General features: G+C 51.5%; 1 protein-coding gene across 3 annotated transcripts in view; it reads left to right on the top strand.

The window, feature by feature from the left end:
* The window catches only part of MYOM2 (myomesin 2), a 101,422-nt gene that overhangs the window by 11,986 nt on the left and 72,300 nt on the right, over window positions 1-17,136 (top strand). The window contains exon 1 of one of the 3 annotated variants that reach the window (XM_042982858.1): window positions 3,528-3,974. The exons of 1 other annotated variant lie outside the window; for it this stretch is intronic. Coding sequence is in view for 1 of the 2 variants with exons in the window: in XM_007089222.3 (XP_007089284.3) it covers window positions 14,703-14,825 (123 nt within the window). In the remaining variant the exon portion in view is untranslated. Of the gene's footprint in view, window positions 1-3,527; window positions 3,975-14,560; window positions 14,826-17,136 lie in introns of those variants that run through there. One more of the 3 variants, XM_007089222.3, reaches the window with a different exon arrangement.

Consider the following 17,136-nt stretch of genomic DNA (forward strand, 5'->3'; position numbering starts at 1 on the left):
ACCCAGTACCATGCAGGGTTATCTGCTTTACTCCAAGCCTACTGATTTAACTGTTAATCCTGTCTAAGAGATACCTTCATGGCAACGTCTAGACTGGTGTTTGACCAAGCATCTAGTTACCATGGGATGGCCAAGTTGACACATTAAAGTTAACCGTCACAGCATATACAAACACACACACACACACACACACACACACACACACACACACACACCCCTTCAGATATTCCAAAGTTTATTTTCAGTGTAAGAGTTGTTATAAACAACTAATGCCATTAATCAATTTGGAGTTCTTTACACTGATATGTTTTTGGTTAGATACTATTACTATGACTAGTTGGAGCCAAGTTAGGATTAATACAATTTTTCCCAAAATTGCAAAAGATTGTTGGCAATAGAATTTTAAAAGTTTATTTATTTGAGAGAGAGAGAGCATGCATGTGCAAGCAGGGGAGGGGCAGAGAGAGAGGGAGAGAGAATCCCAGGCAGGTTTTGAGCTGTCAGCACAGAGCCCAATGTGGGACTTGATCTCATGAACCGTGAGGTCATGACCTGAGCTGAAATCAAGTCAGATGCTCAACCACCTGAGCCACCCAGGTGCCCCAGAAATAAAATCAGTTAAATTTGTTTAATGTTTTCCCTCTCTCTCATAAAGTGCTTTTGGATTTCTTCTCAAAGTTATTGATATGGGTACATTTTTTCCCCCTTAGAAGGACAAAGATGGTTTTGAGGGTTTGGAGCTCCATCTAGTGGATGTAAGTTGAATTCTCCCTTTGGCGAGATTTCCCAAGCCTGGAAGGTGCAGAGCTTTAAAAGAGGCTGGCATGGCACTTCTCCAGGTGTGGCCAGGAGTCTCCGGGAGATCTCTGATATCTCTTAGGGAGCCGAGGGGTCCGAATCATTTGCATAATGCTGATAAGGTCAGTGATTGTTTTAACAATGTGAATTTTTGCTTCCGGGTGATGGCATTTGGGTGGATTGCATAATTCAGTGAACTATTATTTTCCAAATGGCCAGTGTGTGACGTTACCAGGTTCTGCGTGGGTGAAGATCCACCCATGTGTGGGAGCTGTCGAAGGGGCTGGTGTGGTTTCAGATCCCACGTCGCGGCTCATCCTCCGGAAGTTGCCGTGTGGCAGAGCGCGATGACGGAGACCGTCCACAGCTGTCTGGCGGGGCTGACCCTGCTCCTGACTGGGTTTCCTCCACACATCTCAGCCCGCACTTGGGTCCCAACACACCGAATGCACAAACACACACCCAGTTGTCTTTCCCTAAGCCTGACGTCGAAGAGATTGGCAAAAATACGAAAACGTGCCGCTCTAGCTGTTTTCTTGTCTTCAAAAATATCGTTATTGTTCATAAATATGTTGTTGGTGTTAATATATAATGGGTTCGTTTTTGTTACTTTAAAATGAAAAAAGCACATGAATTTTATAAAAAATTTCTCCGTTTAAATTTCTAGTGTGGTCGATGTAGGTAGATACAACCTACATGAAGAAACGCTGTTTGGGTTATCAGTCATTTTTAAGGGTGCATAGGGATCCAGAGTGTTTGACCAAAACGTTTGAGAATGTTTAGATTGAAGAAATAGTACCTGATAATCTACAGAGAATTAAAAATAAAATGTAAAACTGAATTCAAAAACTATAATGGGTCGCCTGGGTGGCTCAGTTGGTTCAGCATCTGACTTCGGCTTAGGTCATGAGCTCATGGTGTGTGGGTTCAGGCCCCACGTCGGGCTCTGTGCTGACAGCTCAGAGCCTGGAACCTACTTTGGATTCTGTGTCTCCCTCTCTCTCTGCCCCTCCCCTCTTCGTGCGTGCTCTCTCTCTCTCAAAATAAATATTTAAAAAATGAGAAAAACACTATAATAATTTGAGTCATATCTTGCTAATTGTTGATACTTTATATCATCTCCTTGGTACATCAAAACAGTTAGTGTTGATACTTAATAGTTTTACATTTCATAGTTTAAAAGCAGGTTCCATCCCTGACTTGACCACATGTCTTAGCTCAGTTTATTTCATAATTTTTTTAAAACAACCAAATCAAGAAGTACTTATTGGGTATCTATTATATGTGCAGGGACATCGCTGAACTATAACAAGAGAATGAGACTGGTTTCTACCTCTCCCGGGGTGAGACAGTAATAACGTATCTATGTACGTATCTAAAAATAATTTGCTCAGTTTCCTAACATCACTCCCAAATTTAACTCAGAAAGATCATCTTTTAATTTATGAATAAGTGAGTGTTCCTGGGCCCCTGGCATTGGGACTTGTGGTTTTATGCCTAATTGGCGGTAACGAGAATTTTGTGCACATAAACTTTCCATTAACTTAAGATATTCTGCCATTGGTGTGGTGTGTGTATGTTTTCCCCACAGAATCTTCTGCAAGTAAGAAAGTCTGTTCTGATGGAAGAAATGCTTTTAAAGAAGGATGACGGCGGTGCCTGGGTGGCTCAGCCGGTTCAGCGTCCTTCTCTTGGTCTCTGCTCGGGTCATGATCCCAGGGCCGTGGGATCAAGCCCCGCGTTGGGCTCTGCGCTGAATGTGGAGCCTGCTTGAGATTCTCTCTCCCTCTCTCTCTCTGCCCTCCCCCCCGCCCACTTGCACTCTCTGTCTCTCTCAAAAATAAAAAAATAATAATAATAAAAAATACTTAAGGAAGGATGACAATCGAAAGCCCAGGTTCAGTGACATGACTCCATGTAAGCACCACGTAGTTATAAAAGAAAATAACTAAGTACAGAGCTCACGGGCAAAGTAGGCAGAACGACGTGGACCCCGCACAAACGTTGGTCTTTTGGAGAAACATTTTAACTGTCCTTCGCCCAGAGAGAGCCTGCCTGTGTTTCCCTCTTATGCAGCGTGCCTCCTGCGGTGGTGACCGTTGATCAAAGTGTGAGGTGGCCGGCGCTGTCCCGTTCTTGGATGCTTATCTCATGTTGGTTATAACGAGGCTGTGTGTTAGCGTCCGCGGAGGAAAAGAACCGGTCCGCTACGGGTAGATGGACAGGTCGGTCGCTGGGTCGATGGAAGTAAGATTTATTACGGGCATCGGCTCCCGTGATGAGAGAGGCCGGCAAGTCCCCCCGTGTGCCGTCTGCGAGCTGGGCGCCGGGAGCGGCGCTGTAGAACTCCATCCAAGCCCTACGGCCTGGGCGCCAGGGAAGCGAGGTCCGAGGCCGGGAGGAGACGGCTGTCCCAGCCCCGCAGAGGGAGGGGATTGGGGCTCCTTTCGGGCCTCAGCGGATTGGATGTTGCCTGCTTGTATTTCAGAGGGCTTCTCCGCTCACGTGCTGATCTCTTCTGGGGACACCCCCACAGACGCCCCGGAAATCGCCAGCACCCCGGGCCTCCCTGGGCGCAGTCAAGTTGACATGAAAATGACCCCTCACAGGGTGATGGCAGATACATGCCCGTTGTCGCAGCGTATTGATTATTAGTCCCTTCTCCCACTGCTGAGGGGGTCCCCGTGTGGGTCATGGGTTGTGTGGTCCCCGCGTTGTAACAGAACCACGGACGCTTGGGGGTGAGGTAGATCTTAGTGATTGCTTTGTTTGACTACTATCTTTTCACCGCCTGCGATCTAGTGGGAGGCTGCATATTTGCGTGATCTGACGTCACAGGGCTCATCGGTGACCATCTCTAGGATGCACGCTTGGAGTGTCAGTCTGGGACCACGTGTGCGGCCACTTATTTGGCGTCATTATCTCTCCTTTTAGTCAGTTTGCCTGTGGCCTAATGGGTGTCTTGGCATGATGGCGGTGGCCCCAGAGGGACTTGCTGGAGGCTGGTGCTTGAGCCCCTCGGAAGAAGAGGCCGCTGTGCGATGGCAGCTTCCCCACGGCAAACAGACTCGAAGAGCCGGAGACCACGTGAGGACCCAGTTCCTGAGAATGTGCTGGAGAGCGGGGCTCATCCTAAGCCAGGCACATCCAAAAGCTTAGCTGTCTGAGGATGATGGGTGAGTGTTGCCTTGACCTCCGTTTAACCCCGAGAAGAAAGTTTCCTTCATCCCACCTCGTTATGCGGGTGGAAAAAGTCATGCTCTCTGCTGTCCCGGGGGAACTGGGGACAGCTGTTAAGGGCACAGTCTTAAGGTTTGCGTGGGCCGGTAGATTTGGAGTAATCACAGCGTCAGCCTCCTGGGGGAGATGCCTCCATGCCTCGCCCGGTGTGGAAGCCCAGTCTCATCACAGGGGCCCCCTGCCCGAGCACAGCCTGCCCTTAGGAAGCAGGAACAGACCACCCCGCTGGGAGTAGAAATGCCAGGGAAGTGACACAGGATTCTAGTGACCGTTTCTGACTTTCACGGATTTAAGAAGAATTCGCCCCCAGAGCCTGCTTTTGTTATGCATCAAGCCTAGGGTCTCAGCAGACGTGACCCAGTAACCACCCCTGGAGGTTTAGCCAGAGTCCAGTGCAGAACAGGATCATGGGCTTCACCTTGACCTTGACCTGGGAACCACCCCTCCCTGGAGGCTGAATAGCGATGGCCTTGACATCAAGATACTTAAATTTTGGCTCAAAGTCATTGCACAGCCCTGTGACCCCGGACAGTTTTTCCTGTCACAGCCTCCAGCTGCCCCACCCTCTCCTGGAGCCCAGGGGCACTTGGCTGGTTCCCTCTCCGCCAGGACAGGCCGGCCCTGCCAGCTGAATGTGCTCACGAGTGCCTTCCATCCATTTTTATTTTATTACGACCACTCTTCTTCCAAGCACATGGCTGGGCCGCATTGTTGGTAATCTCTAAGCCATTAAGTGCTTTGGGAATGGAATCCTCTTGGCGTGGCCGGCTTGTGCTCTGGTTCCTGTTTCCTGGATCCTATTTGGAGCCAGGCAGCTGGTGACTGTGTCCATGTGCGGGGACGCTCCCTTCCCTGGACATGATCATTCAGGATTGAAATCGTAGCGTATTGGGGCTTAAACGGGGATCATGTAATCCAAGTCTCACTTTACCAGCGGGAAAGCCAAGGCCCAGGGCGGTCGAGGAGATTCTGCCCGGGTCACGCAGCTTTGACAACAGATTAGCAAACTTACCAGCCAGGCCCGGAGCCAGTGCCCTTGACGACCGGCTCGGGGCTCGGTGGCCAGATCTCGGCCTCTGTAGCCTCGCTGTGATTATTTAATGACATCGCAGAGATAAACTTCCCATTAATGGAGGGCCGTATCTGTAAATAGAAACCTGTAAATAGAATCTACAGGGTAAAAAAAGGTATTTGTTGAGTTTCTGTGATGCACAAGGCACCGTTTCAGTCAAAGTCAGGGGATCTGCACCCACTTTTGTCTCTCACAACCCTGTGGTCACTGGGTACAGTTTGTTCGGGAGAAAGGAGCCCGTTGTATGGTTTTGACTCGGGTAGGTGGACGATTCGTACAGTTTTAAATATAACCATGCGTATTGCATCCAGGGCCACATTTTCATCTTTTACATTCAAGTACAGTCAACATGCGGTGTTCTGTTAGTTTCAGGCATGTAATATGATGATTCCACAATTCTGTACATCACCCGGTGCTCGTGTTGAGTTTTACCGAGATGCAGAAGCCTGCGGTGGTCTAACGCAAACCATACGCGACCTCGGTCTTGGCCTCTCTTCTTCCCGCCTGGGTCTCCACACCCCCTTTGGGTTTCTCTCTTCTGAGAAAATGTTTACCCCCTACCTGGTCCGGAAGATCCTTTTGAGTCAGAGAGGAACTTGTAACTGCTAGGTGAGCTGGGCTACGTGTGTCCACAGCCCTGGGTGCGCGGCCCCAACACCCCACCTCATCGACGGGTACGACGGAGGTCACGCCGGGCAGAATGCACATATGATACCTGCCAAGGGCTGCCTGCCAGGTTTCCTAGGCTGTGTTTTGATTTACAAAACATGGAAAAACTTCGGGCCTCAGTACAGAGCCATTGAGCGACGCCCAAATACCGACCAATCTCGTTGCTTTGATGTTTGGGGAAGGCTATCGGTTTTATCACCACTCAGTTTCTTATTGATAAAAAAGGAGGCACATTAGCGAATTTATTTGGTTTACTGGTTCGGGAAGCGAGTGTTTCTTGAGGTGTATCTCTGCACCTCCGGGGGTTGGGAAAACACCCTGTGTTCACGGTCGGCTTGGAGAGACGGTCGTGCAGGGCAGTGGCCGTAAGGAATGCGTGGCTGCCAGTCGAGGCAGGGCCCCTGGGAGAAGGAAACGCGGCTCTCGGGAATGTGTCACAAAGGAACCTGACAGACTGGGGTGGGAAAAGGCATCTGAGAAATGGGCGTTTGAGGGGGAGTCTGAACGGGAGTTAGGCCGGGGGCTGGAAGAGGCGGGAGGGACCGTGCGGAGGAAGGCAGGGCCAGGCGGGGCCATGGGTGAGACGGAGTGGCGGTGAGGGTGCCACGGGGTGACTCTCCAGGTGTGCACTCTGACACACTTGTGTGGGACTTGGTTTGGAGGACAGTTTGCAGCCAGCTGGGGCACGCGGTGGGATGTGGGAGGCGGGACGAGGTGGCGCCCGGCGGTGTGGACCGAGGCGGGTGGCAGGCTGGACGGGGTATCCAGGAGGGACGACGCCTGGGATGTGTGGCCTAAGGAAGGTGTCCACGGCTTATGGCTGGTGCCACTCAGGGGTGGGGGACACTGACAGAGGCCAGATGGGGAGCTGCAGGGAGAGCACGAGTTTGGTCTTTGACCTGTTGGGTTTGAGGTTCCATTTACTCTTCGGAAGAAGGCGGAGAGGTTGCTTGACATCGAAACCTCGCCCCTCAAAAGCCGTGGCCCAGCTGCGGACGAGCAGGGAGGGGGCATGAGCCATGCCCTGCAGGGGCTGGAGGCAGGGACAGGGGCCCAGGGAGCATGGACTCCAGGCGGGAAGACAGTCGACAGGCTCAGAGGATGGGGACAGGTGGACAGCGGGAGAGCAGGACAAAGACTCTGGATTTGGTGGCCATGGTGACGTCCAGCTATTTTGGGGTGTGATGTGGCAGGAGTGGAAGGCAGGCTGGAGTAGACAAAGGGTTTGGGGACGGTGAATGCATGGAAAAATGTGACCGTGCGCAGCTCTTTCCAAGGTCTGGCTGGAAGGACAGGTCAGCAGCTGCAGCAGGATGTGTGGCCGAGGAAAGGGTCTGGGAGATTGGAGGACATTTGGGGACTATGGGGACATATGGGGGGGGCACTGAGAAGCAATGGTGTAGAGGGTGGGGGCGAGAGAAGAGCCTCAGGGCAGGTGTGGGGCGTGGGGTCCACAGAGGAGGAGAAGTTATTTGCATAAGGTGAGGGGGAGGGACTTTGCATGATGTTAGGGGGCCCTGGAACCTATTTAACTCCTGTGTGACGGGGACTTCGAGGTCATCATGCTGGCCCAAGAGAGGTCTGCTGCCTCCTGACTGCTGTGTGCGGTGGGGGCCAGGCTTGTCCTGGGGGCGGGGGCTCTTTTCATTTTTCCTGCCTTTTTTTGCCTCATTGTTTTATTTTGCATATTTTCTGTTGTTATATCTCCAATATATTCACTGACCTTTTCTTCTGACATAATATGCTGTTAACCCCATCAGTGCACTGAAAATATCTCAGACGTGGCCGTTTTCACATACAAAAGTTTGACTTGGATCTTTTTAACATTTTCTGTGTTACTTAGTGAGTTCGACCTGTGTTCCACCTTCTGGAGCTCACGGACATGTGAGAGCAGCCTTTCTCCTGGGGCTAATGGTGACCCAACTGCTGAGTCAGTGCAAACATCCCATGAACCAGGAGATCGCCCTCCTGCCTGAGGGGCATCCAGAGTGTTCCAGACCCTCTGTGAACTCTGGGAGTTTCCACACATGAGGGCGTGGAGTCCATGCATGGGAGGGCATGTGGGCCAGAGGGGGAGAGGGAGAGCAACGGAGTGTTGTTAAAGCTCTTTATTAAGTTCTTACCATTGGTTGTATTTTTCAGTTCTAGAATTTTCTTTTTATCCTTTAAAAAAATCAATTCTGGGAGAAAATCTAGATGACTTTGAGGACAGCAGTGACTTTTAGACACAACACCAATGATATGATCCATGAAAGAAATAATTGATCAGCTGGACTTCATTAAAATGAAAAACTAACTTCTGCTCTGTGCAGAACATTGTGAAGAGATTGGGCAGAAAGTCACAGTCGGGGACAAATATTTGCAAAAGACATCTCTGATAAGGGGCTGATATCTAAAATATATAAAGAACTTGTAAAGCTCGGCAAGAAAATGGAAAACCCGATTTAAAAATGGGCAAAAGACTTGAACAGACACCTCAGCAAAGATGACAGGCAGATGGCAAGTAAGCCTATGAGATGTTCTGCGGCACATGTCATTACGGAGATGCAAAGTAAAACAACGCTGAGGTATCACCTCACTCCTGTTAGAGAGGCTCAGAGCCTGAGCACTGACCACGCCCAGGGTTAGTGACAACGGGGAGCCCCAGGAGCTCTCGCTCACCGCGGGAGGGAATGCAGAATGGTGCAGACACTTTGGAGGACAGTTTGGTGGTTTCTTATAAAACCGAACATTCTCTTACCATGTGATCCATCAGTGGTGCTGATGAGTTGAAGACTCAGGAAAACAAGTTTCATGAATTGAAAGTTTTATGTTCACCTAAAAGCCTGCACATGTATGTTGATAGCAGCTGTATTTATCCTTGCCCAAACTTGGAAGCAGCCGGAATGTCCTTCAGTAGGTGATGGCGATGCTGTGGTCCATCCAGACAATGAAATATTATTCAGCACTAAAAAGAAACACCCCTTCGAGCGGTGAAAAGACACGGAGGAACCTTGAATGTTGACGCTGAGGGAGAGGAGGCTGTGTGCAAAAACAATGTACTGTGTGATTCCAACTCTGATATTCCGGGAAAGGCAAAACTATGGAGGCAGGAAAAGATCAGTGGGGGTGGAGGAGGGCTGGACAGGTGGAGCACAGAGGATTTTGAGGGCATTGGGACTGTTCTGTGTGATACTGTAATGGTGCACGCATGCCATTATATATTTGGCTAAGCCCACAGAAAGCACCCTGCCAAGAGGGACCCTGATGAAAACTCTGGACGATGACGTCGTGTCCGTGTGGGTTCATCAGTGGCAACAAAGGTACCATCTGGTGGGGATTTTGATAGTGGAGGAGGCTGTTCACACGTGGGGACATGAGGTGTATGGGAACCTCTGCACTTTCCACTGAAGTTTGCCATGAACCTAAAACTGATCTACAAAATAGAGTCTGTTTCAAAAAGAATAAGGAATAAATTACAAAAAATATACATGCTGTTCTTTAAAAAATACAGTTCTCTGGTGAAATTCTCCATCTTATCCCCTTTTTTTCTTGAACACAGTAATTGTAGATATTCAAAAAATGTGTATGATAATTCCAATGATTTGGAAATCTGGGCTCTTTTTATATGATTGGGTTATTCTTTTTTTTAAAGCTTTTATTTATTTCCTTGAGAGCAGGAAAGATGGAGGGAGGAGGGGCAGAGAGAGAGGAAGAGAGAGAATCCCAAGCAGGCTCTGTGCAGTCAGTGCAGAGCCCGAGGGAGGGCTCGATCCCACAGACTGTGAGCCGAAGTCAGGACTCCGTCACTTAACTGATATAGCTGCCCCCTGTGATTAGCATACTCTAGAGGCCTTTGTACTGGGTTGAATAGCCACCCCCAACCCCATTCACACCCACTGGCCACACACCATGTGATCTTATTTGGAAGTAAGGTTCCTGCAGATATAATTAAAGACTGTTCTGAGATCATACGGGATTATGGTAGACCCTAAATCCGATGTGAGTGCCCTGATGAGGGACAGAAAAGGACACAGAGACAGGAAAGGAGACGTGGAGACAGACACCGAGGTGCCCGAGACAGAGGCGTCCACGGTGGTGGATGACAGGAGGCCATCAGGAGCTGGAAGAGAGGAGAAAGGATCCCTCCTGGAGCCTGCAGCGAGCACAGGCCCCCGACATACCGAGTTTTGACATCTGGCCTCCAGAATAGGGAGGGGCTACATTTCTGTCGTTTTAAGCCACCAAGATCGCGACAGTCATTACAGCACCTACAGCAAACAATAGTCTTCCTGTTTAGTGAACTTGGCCTGAATGACTGAAGTTGCCTTAGAGATATTGTCCGGGTTCGGAGTGATGCTGGTCTCATGGAATGGGGCCACCTGTCCTGAATGGCAGCGGGGAGATGGCACCAGGATCCACCGGGTCCTGAGGACAAGCAAAGCCGGTTGGAGGAGCAGGAGGCCCTCTGCCTCCAGGGTGCCCCCACTCTGTTCGGGGTCCCCGTGGAGAACCTGGGTTGTTTAAGAAGGCTCTATCTTTTTGGAGGGTCTAAATCCCAGTGTTGGTCTCAGTAGCACCATGGACCCACTGGAAACCCTGCTTTGCCGCTTTACTACTTTTTGTTTGCTTTTTGCTCTCGCAGTGCATTGTGGTGAAAGTCAGTGCTGCGCCCTGGGCTCACATCCGTGGGCCTCGCCCTCTTCCTGCATCCTGGCCTTTCGCGTCCCGCACGCGTCCTCTGACTCAGGCTCCAATTTCTTTCTCCCCAGCCCTGTGACATTGCTAGAAAGCTCCACTGTTCTCTCAGCTTCTTAGAGCGGGTCTCTGCCTTCCTAGCTTTCAGCCAGCCAGGAGTTGGAAAATGTCCAAAGGTCAAGAACAGAGTGCAGGAAGACACAGTTCTCTCTAGGGGCCTTTGCGTCTCTCGTCCTGGCTGATCGATTGATTGATCCACCTTATCTATCTTCTATCTATCTATCGTCTATCAGCTATCTGATCTCTCATACATCTATTCTTTCTTTCTCTGTCATCTCTTTCCTTATTTATATTAAATTTTTTTTTAATGTTTACTTTTGAGAAAGAGAGAGAGAAAGGCGGGCAGAGAGAAGGGGAGAGAGAGAATCCCAAGCAGGCTCTGAGCTGTCAGCACAGAGCCTGATGTGGGGCTTGAATTCATGAACTGTGAGATTGTGACCTGAGTAGAAGTTGGACGCTTACCCAATTGAGCCACCCAGGTGCCCCTCCTTATTTGTATTGAAGCTGAATTTGTAGTTGTTCTGGGTAAGAGTCTTGTCCCGACAGGAGCAGTTGTGTTATGGATAGAGGGGTAATAGACGTACTTGTATGTACAGAAGTGTGATCTACTTCAGACGTCTGGAGGAGGGGAGAACTAGTAATTCGCCTTCGCGGGGAGATCACCTGACACCCAGACGCCCAGGGAAGTGATGTGGAAACCTCTCCACCAGGTGTTCCAAGCTGGCTGTCCCCGTTGGGGTGATGAGAACAAACTGTCAGAAATGATCACAGCAGAAACAATACAAAGACACCCACCAAGAGTGCGCGTGGCCTCAAACTCCTCCACATCCTCGCCGACGACTTGTTTTCTGGGTTTTTGTGGTTGTTGTCTGATGCTAGCTGTTCTGACAGACGTGAGGTGGTATCTTGTTTGGATTTGCACGTCCCTGATGAGGAGGGATGTTGAGCATCTTTTCATGTGTCTGTTGGCCATCTGTGCATTGTCTTTGGAGAAATGTCTATTCAAGTCCTTTGCCTGTTTTTTTTAATGTTTATTTTTGAGAGAGAGAGAGAGAGAGAGAGAGAGAGAGAGAGAGAGAACAGTGGGGGAGGGGCAGAGAGACAGAGACACAGAGAATCCAAAGCAGGCTCTGAGCTGTCAGCACAGAGCCCAAGGTGGGGCCTGAACTCACGAACCATGAGATCCAAAGCCAGACGCTCAACCAACTGAGCCCCCCCATTTTAAGAATCAGATTTTGCCCAGTTTAAGAATCAGATTGTTATTTAAGAGATTTCACGCAGAAGTTTCGTATTTTAAGCAGATTAAAATGGGATCGAGGCAGAGACGGCCGTATGGCACTTGAAAGCGTCTCTGTTAGAGTTTTACTAGCTCAGATCTGAAGTGAAGCCAGCCATCGTGGGCAGCCCCGAGCTCCGCACGCTCACGGGCCAGGAGGCGAACGTACCGGGACCCTCGTGGACGTGGTGAGGGGGGCATGGCCCTGTGAGGCCTGTGTAGGTGGCAGCTGCTGGGAAGAGAGGTGAACGGAGCCAGTGAGCTGATCTGGGGCAGGACACCTGTTTCGGCCGAAGCCGCAGGCTGGGCGGGCCGGGCGGGCCGGGGGCGGCTCCTTCCTACTGCAGCCAGACCACCGGGATCAAGTTCTTTGGGATGAAATGAACACCCCCTGTGCCAGAGAGATGACCAATCGAGGAGTCGTCAGGGAAGCCTGGGGCTGGGGGTCCGGCACCCCAGCCCGTCACCGCAGCTGCTGTCCGTTAGGGCCTTGACGCGTATCGGACACATGCTATCTCTGGGCAGCACTGGGGGACCCACTTCAGAGACGAGGAAATCCAAGCTTAGGAGCGTCCCACGGGCCGCGTGGCTCACAGGTGGCCAAGCCGGGCACCAGTCTTGGCGTGCCAGGGCCCGTGTTTCTGCCACCCCCCACGTCGCGGCCCCCTGGATGCTCCTTTTCTGTGTGGCCTCGTCCTTTGTAATGTAGAACAGTTAGGAATATCCGGCCTGTCGGATAGACATTTTCTAAAATACATCATGCCATTTTTTTGGTTGTTGCTTTCTAAGAGTATATGGAAGTTAGCAAAATACCTTAAGAACAATTTTGCTCTTTTTTTCAAATACTCAAATAGATTTTGTGACCTGAATATCAGTTTTGGGCCCTGCGCTAGAATTTAATGAAATCCTGAGGACTTGACTTTGCCCCGTGAACCACGCACTGTACCCGGTTCCTCTGATGGAAAATATCGGATGCCACTTATTAGCGTCCCGTGTCCTTTTTTACATCATCTGACATTTCTCACTGATGCCGATTTTGCTTATCGTTTGCATGGTGCAAACTCCAGCTGTGGGTTTGGAAATAAAATCGCTGATCGTTTTTCCTATGTGTCTGTCAGGATTCTTTGGGTCGCGCAAGATACGAGCCCGCGTCCAGGGAGCTTCAGCAGAGACTTTGGTGGTCCTGTAGATGGGGAGGTCTAGCGGCCACTGCCGTATGGCGTGTCTGAGCACACGGGCAGGGTCCCAGCCTGCCCGCAAGTGCCCCTCACAGTGCCCGTGGCGTCATCTTCTAGGACAGCGATGGCTGCACCGAGACAGATGGGTCTCACCCCTCAGTGAGGGGGACTCTCTTCCCGTCAGGGGCCTGCTCTGTCCAGATCAGTGTTTGGCTTCCCTACGTAGTATGGCTGAGACGGTGCGCCTTTCCTAGGGCAGCATTCTAGGAGGTGAGCCCCTACCTTATAGGAGGGGCCGGGGCAATTCTGAAATGGATGGTGAGGAGCATGAGAAGCTGGTCCGCCTCTGGTCCCGTCAGGAGACGGTCTCTCCCTGGAATGAGTTTGTTTTCTCAGAAGAGGCTAGTTTCCTGGGACTCAGTTGGCTGTGATGCCATCTGATGGGAGACGGGCCCCTGGAATCGTCCTTTCTGCATTGTGGGGCCGTGCCCGTGGGCGGGGGGCAGAGCCCACGATGGACCGTCTTGCGGGGCTCACGGACGAGGGCAGGATTGGTCTCCTTCGAGAAGGTGCTAAACAGGTAACACACCAACTACCTGTGTTTATTTGATACCCGTTTAACTAACATTTATTAAATTAAAAGCTAGGCCACTGGAACACTAAGTGGGAATAAGGCCCCGAATAGAAGCGTGCAGCCCCTGACCAAGTACGTCAGGGACTCTCAGCTGAGATTTACACACTCATTGACCTGTGTTGCTGGTCCTTGGCTGTGTTCCTGATACACCAGCTGTGCGGACACAGAGGGTTTTTTTTAGTGCCCAGGCCCTTCCCAGGATAGTATTTTCTCCAACGTTTGTAAGAAACGTAAAGACAGCTTTCCAGGTGGGGAAAACAGAGAGGTAGAGCAGCTGGCCGAAGGTCACACGGCCTCCGTGGTGAGCTGTGGTTTGATCGCAGTCCTCTGGATCCTGAGGTCGAGGGCCACGGCCACACGGCCCCTCCTCTTGGCGATTCGTGCCAGGTTACAGCCCGTGGCCGTGCCAGGCATGTGTTATTTATATTTGGACACATGCTGTGCGAAAAGACGGACACCCTGCAATTATCTGGTTGTTAGACGCAGCGCACATCTGTGGTAATAACTATAAATAAGACGTAACTTGCCGACTGGGCTGGCTCCTCTTTTAGGAGGACAGTTCCTGCTAAATTAACCTCAGGATGAGACCAGAGCAAGCTCGAATCGTTTCTGGAATAAACACAAAACAAAACAAAACAAATCCAAACACCCAAAAAGCCGCAGAGTCTGCCTTCCTTTCCTCCAGGACCAGAAGCGCTCAAGTGCCCTGGGGACAAAAGGCAAATGCCTGCTGGCAGTCTGGCCGTCATCAGACTCCTCTGGAGGTGGCAGTCTATGATCCAGGGAACCTGTGGTTCCACAGGATTGAAGTGAAGTCTGAGAGTTTATGCATAAAAGTTAAAATGCGTCGGGAGAGCCAGCCACGTGGATTGCCGGCCCGTCCCTCTTTTCCTGGGGCTCTCCCCGAATTGTCACACCCATGCCCGGGGAGAGACAGGTGCGCTTTGCGGACAGGACAGGCACTGTGCATTTTGTGATTTTGATTTTTTCCGACTCAAAGAATTTTCCCTTTTAGATCAGGCTGATGACTTATGGTGCAGGTATTAGTTCGGGGTGAGGCAGTCCCTGTGGCTATATATAGCGCCTCCCAGGCCATAAATGGGAGGGAGGGCTGGGCACTTGGAGGCAGAAGTAGCTGTGTCTTCCTCAGCCAGAGCCGCATCGTGGGCGAGCCAGGCCGGCAGGGCATCTCTCCTCTGTGCCGTTTTCCTTTCTCTCTGGGTGAGTCCCCTTTTCTTCTTTCCTTCTCTAACCCGGGGCTTTGGAAGAAGGAATAACGATGCATGCCGAGCCGGTAGCAGTCAGGTGTCCGAGGTGGACCTGTTCGGGGGAGGGCGCTCCGTTGGACAGACAAGACAGCCAACGGCTCGGTCTGCGTCTGTCCTTCCCGGACTAGACTTTAACGCTTCCGATGCTTCCCGAGGTCACGGTAGCGAGTGTTATCGGGTGCCACCCGCTCAGTGCACCTGCCGGCTGACCCGAGCTCTGCGGCGTTTCTCACCGGGGCCTGGAGCCCGTGCCCTTTCTCCAGAGTCTGAGCCCTGAAGGAGTCTGTGGGGGCAGTGCAGATTGAAAAGGTGTGGAATAAAAGGTATTTTCTGGAGAGAAGGAGGAAGCAGGGACATTAGCGTGGCCCTGGACACCGGTGTCTGGGGGAGGGGAAGAAGGCTCACTGCCAGCTCCCCATGCCGCCTTCTCTGTGCTCCGTGATGAGCAATAGTCCTGCAGAGTCTCTGGGCTCGGTGCCCTCGGCGGAGCCGGCGTGCTCCCTCCCGCCCTTGGAGGTGCATCCACGAGGAGGGCGCTGGGGCGGGGGCCTGTGCGCAGAAGGGTCACTTTCCCACCTCCTGGGTCTCAGCTCTCACTTCCCGGACACAAGTGACACAGGCGTCCAAGAGCGAGTGGAAGAAAGATAATTGAAGTTTTAAGTAAACCAGGTCTGGGTCACATTTGCAGCGAACTTACTGGAAACTAACACTGAACGGGGGACCTTCACCCACACAAAACCCAGAGACTCTGTGCGTAAAAGTTCACGGCACTGGAATATTTCCGGAGCTGTTGGTTTGTTTTTAATTCTCTGAACTTGTGAAGAAATGGCAACCGTCTCTCGTCCAGGAAGCTGCACACGATCTCGTTGCTTGATCGAATTTGATCCTGCTTCGGCATCAGGACACAGGGACTCAGGGTCCTTGGAAGCCGGAGAGCCCTGTGGCCGCGAGGGCAGGCCTCTGCTGTTCAGGTCACGGTTCCGAAAGATGATTCGGAGGAACGCTGGAGAAATTCAGCCGCCAGACATTAGACGTCAAACCGTATTAGATTTGTCATCGAGGCTGATTTTAAGAGTGGTTCTGTGCTCAGTTGTCTTTTGGTGCAAAGTCGTTTGCAAAAAGCTTCAGGGAAAGTAGACCTCGGTGTGAATGAGGGTGGGTACAACATGTCTCGGGGCCTGAGGGTTGAGTTACCTGGGGGGCATCGGCCCACTGTGGGCGCCAACCAATCCTTTTCCTTCCTCTAGAAAAGCTTTCACTTGGTACGCTCATTGACTTGGACATTTTTAGCTGCACAGGACACAGCTTCTTTTATTAAATGGAAATAAATGCATTGTGGTTGAAATGCGTCCACAAATTCAGTTTCTTCTTGGTGGCAGGGAAGGCGGGTTCCAAATATCGTTGGCAGGAAGGGATTAGGTCTAAGCATGTCACAGACGCACGGTCTCCTGTACTTGAGGACAGGCTCGCATTTCACTTTGGTGTCCTAATTCCCAAACGTGTCAGAAGCGTTCCGTGAGTGGCGGGGATGGGTGTGGGCAGGTGGGCACAGAGTCACAAGTGCAAGGTGGGACGTCGGCTCTGTCTCCGACGAGCCAGTGACCCGGGCAGATGATTTTTACCATCTGAAACTCAGTTTCCTCGCAGGGAAGGCTGAGATCCACCCAGGACAGAATGAGATCATCCGTGGCAAGTTGTGGAATCGCTCTGTGGTTTCAGATAAATGCCTTGCGACCCAAGGCTGCAGCTGCGAGCATGTGCTGAGCCTGCAGGGATCTCAGCATGCCCGGTCTGGGGCGGTCAGGGACAACGCGGAGGTGCTGAGACGTGAGGTCCACTGGGCGGGGAAGAGGTCGAGTGGCCTGGACGTGGGCGTGGGCCGCGTGGTGGTCCTGCCGCTCGGTCTGGGTCACCCAGGGGATTGGGAAAAGCCAGCACAGGCAGGAGGAGCTGAGGTCGCTGGCACAAGGCTCAGATGTAAGACGTGACGTCATCCCTGGGGCAAGGGGGGGGCCTCTAAGACGGCCCCGTCCTTGAAATGCAGTGGTTCTGTGATTCAGGCGTGGCCGCCACGGGGCAGGGGCTCCACGTGTTTGTGGCATGAAAAGTGGGCAGAAGTGAGGATAATTGCATTTGCAGGGTCCTCGGAAGCCCCTGATTTTGATGGCCGTCCACACAGTGTGTCGAGAAGTGAGCAGAGAGTAGATGTGGGATCGGTGCAGTGAAGTGCTCTCTTCCTGCCCTGCCCAAGGCCGTCTGGGGCT

This window comes from Panthera tigris, chromosome B1, assembly GCF_018350195.1.
Source record: "Panthera tigris isolate Pti1 chromosome B1, P.tigris_Pti1_mat1.1, whole genome shotgun sequence".
Lineage (NCBI taxonomy): Eukaryota > Metazoa > Chordata > Mammalia > Carnivora > Felidae > Panthera > Panthera tigris.